This window comes from Sinocyclocheilus rhinocerous, unplaced genomic scaffold, assembly GCF_001515625.1.
Source record: "Sinocyclocheilus rhinocerous isolate Xijiao unplaced genomic scaffold, SAMN03320098_v1.1 scaffold376, whole genome shotgun sequence".
NCBI classification, from domain to species: domain Eukaryota; kingdom Metazoa; phylum Chordata; class Actinopteri; order Cypriniformes; family Cyprinidae; genus Sinocyclocheilus; species Sinocyclocheilus rhinocerous.
Window position 1 is genome coordinate 436,962 of NW_015631723.1, and position 10,867 is coordinate 447,828.

General features: G+C 36.1%; 1 protein-coding gene across 1 annotated transcript in view; it reads left to right on the forward strand.

Annotated features, from left to right (window-relative positions):
• The window catches only part of LOC107741892 (synaptotagmin-9-like), a 72,942-nt gene that overhangs the window by 60,759 nt on the left and 1,316 nt on the right, over positions 1-10,867 (forward strand). Inside the window, exons 5-6 of the mRNA XM_016554689.1 lie at positions 1,446-1,617; positions 2,631-2,760. Of these exons, the coding sequence (XP_016410175.1) occupies positions 1,446-1,617; positions 2,631-2,760 (302 nt within the window). The remainder of the gene's footprint in view (positions 1-1,445; positions 1,618-2,630; positions 2,761-10,867) is intronic.

Genomic DNA, 10,867 nt, shown 5'->3' on the forward strand with positions numbered 1-10,867 from the left:
TAGTAGTAATGGCTACTCTTTACTAAAGTACATGCCAGAGCACATACATCTTTACTTTAACTTGAGTGAAAAAGTGTGGTCAGTACTTCAACTTTTACCAGAGTCTTTTTAAACATGAGTATTTGTACTTCTGCTTGAGTGAAGGATGTGTGTACCTTTGCCATCTCTGGTCATTCCTTGAATTTGTGTTCAAAAGGGAACTGTGGATAAAAGGTTATGGTCTTAAATGATTATAATGATATATTTGGCCGTAGGTAATACACAGCGTGCTGATATACAGCCATATCGCACAGCTACAAGTGTGACATTGTGTTTATACAACAGTTTGATGGCACAAGTGTGAAAATAAAAAAGAGACAACAACGGAGTGTCTTTAAAAACCCTCTGCCATGGATTCAAATCTCAGTTTGTCAGTTTAACAGCTGAGCCCAAGCCTATGTTACTAATTCGAAAATGTCACTTTAGAACTAGTAAGGAAGGAACGTTGAGTTGCTTCATTGAAAGCTTATTGTATTACTGTATTAAAAGTTCACTGTATTATTTAGAGTAGAGTATTATGAGAGAGAGAGATGGACTGAGTGTGATTACCTGCATCTGATACAGCATTCATTCTTCAGCTCAATCTCATATTCAGAATAAAACATTACCTTGAATGTCCACTGAGGAAAGCGATATCTTTGTCTTTCAATCTGTTAAGGGTGATTTCCGATGACAGCGCTGCTCAGTTCATTTGTAGGCTGCATCTTTCAAGGTGTTGTTGAAAGTAAAAATAACTCCTTCAATATAAAAGTCTTAACTGCTGACTCACACATAAAACAGTCTCTTGCAGCCATCTAATGACGGAATAATGTAACAAATCAAATTTTTATCAACACTAAATACTACTATTAAATGCTACTATTATTTGTATAAAATATTATTTATTGAATAATAATATTTAACAACAACAACAGCCATCATAAAAGTTACCAGACAAATCAGTCAAAAGTACAAAGGCATAATTTATAATGTTATGAGAGTTTGCCTTCAGCCAAAACTATTTGCTCTGGAACAAAACATAGATTAATGAGACCAAAGACTGCCTATTAGATTTACCCAAAACACATTCTATCTCATGTTTAACAGCTATTTAGACATCAGAGCCAGCAGTAAATTCCAGAAGAACTGGCTTAGGTACGTCTGCTCTCGGCTGGCTCATGAGCGCTGAACGTCCGCTGACGCCCTGGAGCTCACATCTACGAAAACGTTGAAGCAAATTTTCAAATAGACGCTATCTTTATTTCAAAAACACATATTTGAAGTCTAAACAACTACATTCTCACACAGTACTATTTATACAGAATATTGCACGCCTGGAAAAGGCTCTTAGCCAATTTTATTTTTTGTAATATTCTTACTATGATAACATTACATATTTTCACTATTCACTTGGACTCTTTTCTTAGATCCTTATGTGAAAGTTTCTCTGATGTGTGATGGACGGAGACTGAAGAAAAGAAAAACCTCCACCAAGAGGAACACATTAAACCCTGTGTACAATGAGGCCATAGTGTTTGATGTCCCTCCAGAGAACATTGACCAAATCAGCCTTCTCATAGCTGTTATGGACTATGACCGGTGAGAATCTTATAATTGTCTTTTGTGTCCTTTCTGCCCATTACAGACGCATTGTATAAGGGTATCAATTGAAATAAAAGATGATATCTTTGTTGCTATTTCTTCTTCTTATTTTTTTTTCTTTCTGATTTTTAAGCAATGTTCCCGTTTCAAAACAAGTTAAGCTCTGTGCACAGCATCTGTAAAATGCTGTTGATTACCAGAAATAAATTTTGACTCATCCTTCATAGATGACATTTACAGAAGGCACTTACAATGGAACTCTATGGGACATGGTATTCTATTGTTTTATTTTTTTCACCAAATATTCTAAAGATTATTCCACTTTTATGTGTCAAATGTGATTTGTAACTTTGAGGAATATAATTTAAAGGCAGATCTTTGCTTGAGAATTAGAATATTCTCTGTGTTCTCAATCACTTTTTATTTATTTATGTATTTATTTATTGGTAAGTTTAGCATTTTTTGGGTTGTTTAATACTGAGATGTTATTCATGGAAATAACTTTACATGGACAAGGTTAGTAAGCAAATCAAACACTTAGAAAAATGAAGGATGTACCTTAAGCTTGTGAACTTTAAGGCTATACTTCATTGTATGTTCGTTAATGTGAACGTTTTTGTTTGTTAACTGAGAGATGAGTTAAAATAGTTTTCTGTAGTAACAGCATTCCAGACAAATGCCCTTGATCTTTACACTTTACTTGGTAGTTGGAGCTACTTGGAAAGATTGCAATTTTGATTTGTCAAAATTAAAACATTTTATAAATTAAACAAATAATGATTAATCTGATGACTTTTTGAGTTCCTCTTAAAATAATCTAAAATATTATAAAAATAAAAAACACAACGTATACACACATTTCTGATTTGCACTTGATGAAGATGTACAGTATGTGAGCCTTAAAGAAAGGGCAGTGGAGATATATAATACAGACAGCATTTTTACAGCAATGGTTCTGCAAAAAGTAGTCTTATGAAGTAAACACAGTATTTTGCTCTCTCTTTTCACAGTGTAGGTCACAATGAGGTCATTGGCGTGTGCCGAGTAGGTAATGATGCTGAGGGTTTGGGCAGAGAACATTGGAATGAAATGTTGACATACCCACGCAAACCCATCGCACACTGGCACCCTCTCATCGAGGTAAGAATGCATGGACTTTCTCTTTCAAAAGTTAATTCAGGTCAGATTTACAGTGGGGGAAATATTTATTTGATCCCCTGCTGATTTTGTAAATTTGCCCACTTACAAAGAAATGAAGGGTCTGTAATTTTCATGGTAGGTTTATTTTAACGTAGAGAGACATAATACCAACCAAAAAATCCAGAAAAAACAACAACACATTATATACAGGTTAGAAATTGATTTGCATTTCAGTGAGTGAAAAAAGTATTTGATCCCCAAGCAAAACATGACTTAGTACTTGGTGCAGAAACCCTTGTTGGCAAGCACAGAGGTAAGACGTTTTTTGTAGTTGGTCACCAGGTTTGCACACATCTCAGGAGGGATTTTGATCCACTCCTTTTTACAGATCCTCTCTAAATCCTTAAGGTTTCTTGGCTGTCATTTGGCAACTCGAAGTTTCAGCTCCCTCCACAGATTTTCTATAGGATTGAGGTCTGGAGACTGGCTAGGCCACTCCATGACCTTAATGTGCTTCTTCTTGAGCCACTCCTTTGTTGCCTTGGCGGTATGTTTCGGGTCATTGTCATGCTGGAAGACCCATCCATGACCCATCTTCAGTGTTCTGGCTGAGGTTCTCGTCCAGGATTTTACAGTACATGGCCCCGTCCATTTGCTCCTCAATGCGGTGAAGTCATCCTGTACCCTTAGCAGAAAAACAGCCCCCAAAGCATAATGTTTCCACCTCCGTGGTTGACTGTAGGGATGGTGTTTTGGGGGTAATTTCTCTCCCTTCAAACACGGCAAGTCGAGTTAATGCCAAAGAGCTCAGTTTTGGTCTCATCTGACCTCAGTACTTTCTCCCAAGCCTTCTCTGAATCATTTAGATGTTCTTTGGCAAACTTTAAATGGGCCTGTACATGTGCCTTCTTGAGCAGGGGGTCCTTGCGGGCGCTTCAGGATTTCAGTCCATTGCGGCGTAGTGCGTTACCAATTTTTTGCTTGGTGACTGTGGTCCCAACTGCCTTAAGATCATTAACAAGCCCTCACCTTTCTCATGATCATCCTTACCCCATGAAGCAAGATCTTGCACGGAGCTCCAGACCATGGCCGATTGATGGTTGTTTTGTATTTCTTCCATTTCCGAATAATCGCACCAACAGTTGGCTCCTTCTCACCAAGCTTCTTGCTGATGGTCTTGTAGCCCATTCAAGCCAGTGTTCATTTTGACAGGCATTTTTGATCAGCGCGATTCCGCCTATCACTCCTTCACTAACTTTAAGTTAATCGGCAACAAATTGTGACTCCCGGGGAAAACGGGACGTCTGGTCACCTTATCCCTACCCCTTCGGGTCTGAGGCCATTGTTTCAGATTGCTAGTTCGCATTTGATAGCCTACTTCCCTAAGCATTTGATAGCCTACTTTCACTGACTATATTCTTGTTTGCAATATTATAGGATGTTTACGCAAAGGTTTTGTCAGACTGTCATTTCAACAGTTATGTCAGCTTATCACTAAACCTTTGTACATGCTGATTGAACTTCATGGATGAATGTGGAATTTGAAGTTTTGCTAACATACTACTTTTAATAACACTGCTCCGCTAACAGCTGGCCTTGCCAACTAAAACAAAATCAATTTTGAGTTGAGACTTTGATACTTTTATCATCAATCACAACATAATTCACAAACTCAGGTAACTGCAGACAATAACTACTTGCCTGTTGGTTTTATAAATGCTTAGAGAATAAACTGTTCAGGGGGTGAAATGTGCACACAGAGCTGTGAGCCATTATTTGAACAAAGGAATTAAATCTTCCAGAGAGCAGAAGAGTACTGATGACCTTTATGCGGCCATTATTACTGCAGGGGAGATCTATCTCTCAGTATAATTAACCCTCTACCGCACTCATTATGATAGACCTATATAAAAAAATATTTGAATATTTTTATTTTCTAAGAATGGCCTAACTTGAAGTGCTGTAAAAAAAAATGTGGAAAAAAATATTATTTTAAGGTACTTTATGATATGTTGCCATACGGCAACAGCATACACTAGTGGATCTAACTTAGAATAAGTGTAAGCTTACTTATAATTAATATTTTTTCTCAGAAATGTTGTTTGTGTTGATTCAATTGGTGCTATTATAAGCTTTAACACAATACTTACTTATAATTGACACCTTATACATACTTTCCAACAACTTGTGCTTTTATTTATTATATTCTTTTTTTGCTGAATAATGATTTATAATTGTTTTAATTTCATTGCATTTTTCATGAATATTATTTAAACTGCAAATTTATACAGTTAAAACAAATATAATACTGTATATAATGTATCATAAAACACTGACATAAAACCAAAAACATTGCAGTTCATGAAAATTCAGCATTACACAATCTTATGAGAGGAAGACTATGAACATGAGCCCCCATCCCTCCATCCCCCCCTTAATCCTTGAAAGATCCTTATAATTCATATTTTTTCTCAGAAATGTTGTTTGTGTTGATTCAATTGGTGCCATTATAAGCTTTAACACAGTACTTACTTATAATTGACACCTTATACATACTTTCCAACAACTTGTGCTTTTATTTATTCTATTCTTTTTTTGCTGAATAATGATTTGTAATTGCTTTAATTTCATTACATTTTTCATGAATATAATTTAAACTGCAAATTTATACAGTTAAAACAAATATAATACTGTGTATAATGTATCATAAAACACTGACATAAAACCAAAAACATTGCAGTTCATGAAAACTCAGCATTATGCAATCTCTTGAGAGGAAGACTATGAACATAAGCCCCCCCAATAATCCTTGAAAGATCACCCTTTTTATGTATGAAACTTCACAAAGCAGCTTTTTCATGTGCAGGAAGAGCACTTTCTGCCCTTTTTTTCTTTACCTTGCCATAGAATATGGCCGTGCTCACTGATGTAATGTTACCTGTATTCATATTTAATCAAAAGTAAAATTGCCATTTCAATTTGATTATATCCATAATACAAATGCCATTAACATATGACTAATCAACATTATATCACTAGTATTAATGTTGTTATTGTTACAGCTTAACAAATTGCAGCTGACCTTGCTAGCTAGCTAAACGTTCTAAAAAACGTAATAATGTTCTCTTAAAGAGACAGTGGCAAGGAAATGAACACAGAGTATGTTGCCATATGGCTACACCATGCGGTAGAGGGTTTGTTGTTTGTGTTGATTCAATTGGTGCTATTATAAGCTTTAACACAGTACTTACTTATAATTGACACCTTATACATACTTTCCAACAACTTGTGCTTTTATTTATTCTATTCTTTTTTTGCTGAATAATGATTTATAATTTTTTTATTTCATTACATTTTTCATGAATATTATTTAAACTGCAAATTTATACAGTTAACACAAATATAATACTGTATATAATGTATCATAAAACACTGACATAAAACCAAAAAGTTCATGAAAATTTAGCATTATGCAATCTCTTGAGAGGAAGACTATGAACATGAGCCCCCCCATCCCTCCATCTCCCCCTTAATCCTTGAAAGATCACCTTTTTTATATATGAAACTTCACAAAGCAGTTTTTTCATGTGCAGGAAGAGCAAGTTCTGCCCTTTTCTTCTTTACCTTGCCATAGAATATGGCCGTGCTCACTGATGTAATGTTACCTGTATTCATATTTAATCAAAAGTAAAATTGCCATTTCAATTTGATTATATCCATAATACAAATGCCATTAACATACGACTAATCAACATTATTTCACTAGTATTAATGTTGTTATTGTTACAGCTTAACAGATTGCAGCTGACCTTGCTAGCTAGCTAAACTATTGTAATAATGTCATTCCACTATTGCACAGTGTTGCCGCATACATTTGAATGATTTACCAAAAACTAATTTTATAAAAACTTTTTTGAGAGGTGAATATGTCATCATAACATCATAACAGTGATGTTTTAGATTTTTTTGTAGAAGTGACACGTACTGGTCCTTGTTTGTTACTGACATTTTAGTTTGCTTTCAGCAACTACCAACAAGAGACAGCAGTCTGTCAGAAATCTCGCCACAGAAAAAAAAACTGCATGTCATGTGACTTAATCAAAGCACATCATTGGCTAAACTAAGGTCTTCTCTTTCCAACAAAAAAAAACGAGAATGTTCTCTTAAAGAGACAGTGGCAAAGAAATGAACACAAAGAGTATGTTGCCATATGGCTACACCATGCGGTAGAGGGTTAAGTGTAACAACTTATAACAATGAAAAAAAAAGTATGAAAAAATAATCCCAAACTTACTTATTAAAAGTGAGCATGGCAAGACTGTTTTAGAGTTGTTTCAACCATCCTCACATTTGCAATTATCTAAAGCTGTGTGTAATCACTGTGTGTCTGCTTCTCTTTTTCTTTTATTGTTGTCTCTTCGGTGACTCTGCTTGTTAACAGCAGGTATCCTCACTAATGGTCAATCAGCACTTGTAGAGTGAACCTTCTTTATTAATTATGACAACACTTCTTCAGAATTACTTTTATTCTGGCAACATATAAACCCTGAACATTGTTGATTTTGGGAAGGAAAATTAGAAATAGAATTTGTTTATTTGTAAGTAAGTTTGGAATTTGACTACACAAAGAAAAAAAAAAGTTTAGAAATATTTAGAAACAAATCAAATAGAGATGTAAGACACACACACACATGAAATGACTCGGTTGCTCTGATGGTTTGAAGCAAATCTGATCTATTGTTAAGGAACATTTCCCTGGACAATTGAGTCAAGGTCATAGTAGTCCTCCTGCAGGAAAAAAAGAAAGAAAAACAAAGCCATACTCACATTATCAAAGATACTCTTCATCTGTTATTATTATTTTTTTCTTTTGAGAAGGAATTCAGATTCACATGGGGAAACAAGAATCAAGCACACTTAAACATAACTGACCTTAAAAAAGGTCCGAATTTCTCTGAAAACTCACTATCTAAGGACTTCATATAAAGCAAACGACCACTGTATATATAACTCTGTAATTTGTGGCACTGCAGGGAGCAAGAAAAAATAATTTTCTTTCACAGCAGATGGTTTTGAAGGCTGAGGTGAAGAGTACTGTGAGATCCTGTTTTTGTTTATTTGTTGCCTATGTAGGATATCAGACCGAATCAGACAATCTAAGATTTGGTCAAAACATGGTTGAAACATGAGGAGCCGAATTCCACAAGAGGCCCACGACACAGGATGTCATAAATCAGACCCTAGCACTAGCCAGTCTGAAGCAAGCCTAACCAACTCTTTCACAGAACAGCTTTCAACATTAACACAAAAGGAACACACTGATCATAACAACCCAGGAAGGAGATTGTCAATTTTAGGGCAAGTAATCAAGATTAAATGGTCATAAATGATTCCCTTTGAGCTAAATTGACCTGTTTCCCTTACACCTATTAAAGGCCAACTTATTTTTAACACTATCCTCCCACCTTTAAAAAAAAAAAAAAAAACTTCCACTTTATATCTCACAAATTTCAGCACAAAATAATAAATAAATAAAAAAGGCCTGTTTTAGGACCATTAATTTAAATCTCTAATAGCTTGTTTGAAATCACGTGATTCTGATGACGCGAGAAATTCAGATGGCGGACAGGAAGTGAAAAGCTGAATGGATGAGATGGAGTAAAGTCCGTACTGTACTGGTAGACCAAGGCCTTAGCCAGCTATGAGGTCACCGAGGTCCAGACCTCAGATTTTTTTCCTCGTCACCGCTCGTCAATGTCAAAAAATATTTCAGATGACCAATCAAATCAAAATAGGCGGGCTTTATGTTCACATAAGCTGCATATAGCGCAAATTTCAAAGCAACGCTTCAGTTAGCGGCTATAAAGTGCCAGATAAACATTTCATATCTGACAGATGTTTTACGATTGAAATGTTAATGATTAATTTATATAGTCCTTTATTGTGTATTTTTGTACACCCAAAGCGCTTTACAATCATGTGGGGGGGTCTCTCCTCAACCACCACCAGTGTGCAGCATCCACTTGGATGATGCGACGGCAGCCACAGGACAACGGCGCCAGTGCACTCACCACACACCAGCTACAGGTGGAGAGGAGAGAGAGTCATAGCCAATCAAGTGGTTGGGGATTATTAGGAGGCCATGATTGACAAAGGCCAGGGGGGCAATTTTGGCCAGGACACCGGGGTTACACCCCTACTCTTTACGAGAAGTGCCAAGGGATTTTTAATGACCACAGAGTGAGTCAGGACCTCAGTTTAACGTCTCATCCGAAAGCCGGTGCTTTTTGACAGTATAGTGTCCCCGTCACTATACTGGGACCCACACAGACCACCCCCTGCTGGCCTCACTAACACCTCTTCCAACAGCAACCTAGTTTTCCCAGGAGGTCTCCCATCCAGGTACTGACCAGGCTCAACCCTGCTTAGCTTCAGTGGGCAACCAGTCTTGGGCTGCAGGGTGATATGGCTGTGGTTAAACGACTGACAAAAATGATCAGGAATGCAAACTTGTCTAAATTTACCATTTTCAATTGACGTTATTTATGTAATGTGATTCATAATTGTCAATGTGAGGGGACACAAAACAATATTAACGAAGCCATTTTCATTATATATTAACGTTAGGCATATGATTAATAATGAATGGGCACATACTGTGAATTTATTAAACATAATTACATAGCTTTCCTTGTAGCCTTCAATAAAGTAACTTAATAAAATGATTAATACAACATATCAGTCTACCATGTGTTTACTTTGTTCACTGACAAAGATGAAAATGAAAATAATATCAATCAAAGCAGAGAGCTGGTATTGACAAATAATATACTGCCTACTGACATGTTTTGAATTGTTATCCAAATGTTTGGCCTTCAATTATTTCCTCTTAAAATGCAAATATTAGGGCTGTCAAAATGGCTGCGCTATTATAAGAGAAAGGTATAAACAGAAAAGCACAAAAATATGTTGGACGTGATCCTTAAGTTATGAAGAGTAGCAATTTTTCAACTAAATTTAAATACTTGCCTGCCATCGAGGCGGTGGATATAGGCTAAGCAATTGCTTACCTGAACTAACCCTGATTGCAAACAAGCTATTTCGAAAGTGAATCCCACATTTATATGAGGGATGCGGGATATATGTCAATCCTGAAACTTTGCTGCATGTACAGGGTATTTGGCCTTTGGTCCAGTTAGAAGCACGTGAAACAGAACTTTTATTAAAATTCTGAATTGATTATAGCCTAGAAAGCGAGTGAATAGTGCTTCCATATAATCACTAAAAATCTGTCACTCACTTCAATTTATCGCAATCTCACAATGTTCCGTTATAATCAAGGAAGCTCTCTAAACTGCACATATAATATCTTATTTTCATCATGTCTACGTGTGGCGTTTAGCATTGAGTGAATTCTGACCGTCTCATGCTGAATGCGTGAGAGTTGGCAGCTCTCAGTGTTGGGAAGGTTACTTTGGAAATGTAATAGGTTACAGATTACAAGTTACCCTATTTAAAATGTAATAGTAATGTAACTTTTTCAATTACTTTATTAAAATAATGTAACTGATTACTTCTTGATTACTTTTCTAAATTTCTAATGAATGTTTATTTGCAACTGTTAATCATTTTCAAATATTTACACCATGCAGGGTTAACCTTACAGTAGTGCTCAACACTGTCAGACTTTCAAAATCATTTGAATTAAGATGATCAAATTGGAACACATCCACCACAAAATCAGACTTTAGTACCCCCTTTTACCGCCTCCTATTCTGTGTACTAAACTCCTGAAACATTGGTGTCTTTTTGAAACATTGGTGTCTCTTTGTATGTCGATAGTTTTCTCAAAATAAGTAAAATGCTCATGAAGTGACTCAGAGCAGTTCTAGAGATTATGTTTATGTGTTCATGTACTCATATATTGAGGCGGCAGAGGCTGAAAACACCGCGAGCTTCAGTAGGCGTGTATGTGTAGTAAATGAAACCGCATGTCTGCGCCATTAATTTCCACGAGGGGCGGCCTGGGAAAAATATTTCAGGCCGGGAAATCTCACACATCTTACATGGACAACCCTATTTTTTGTATGGACCTCACATAAAAAAG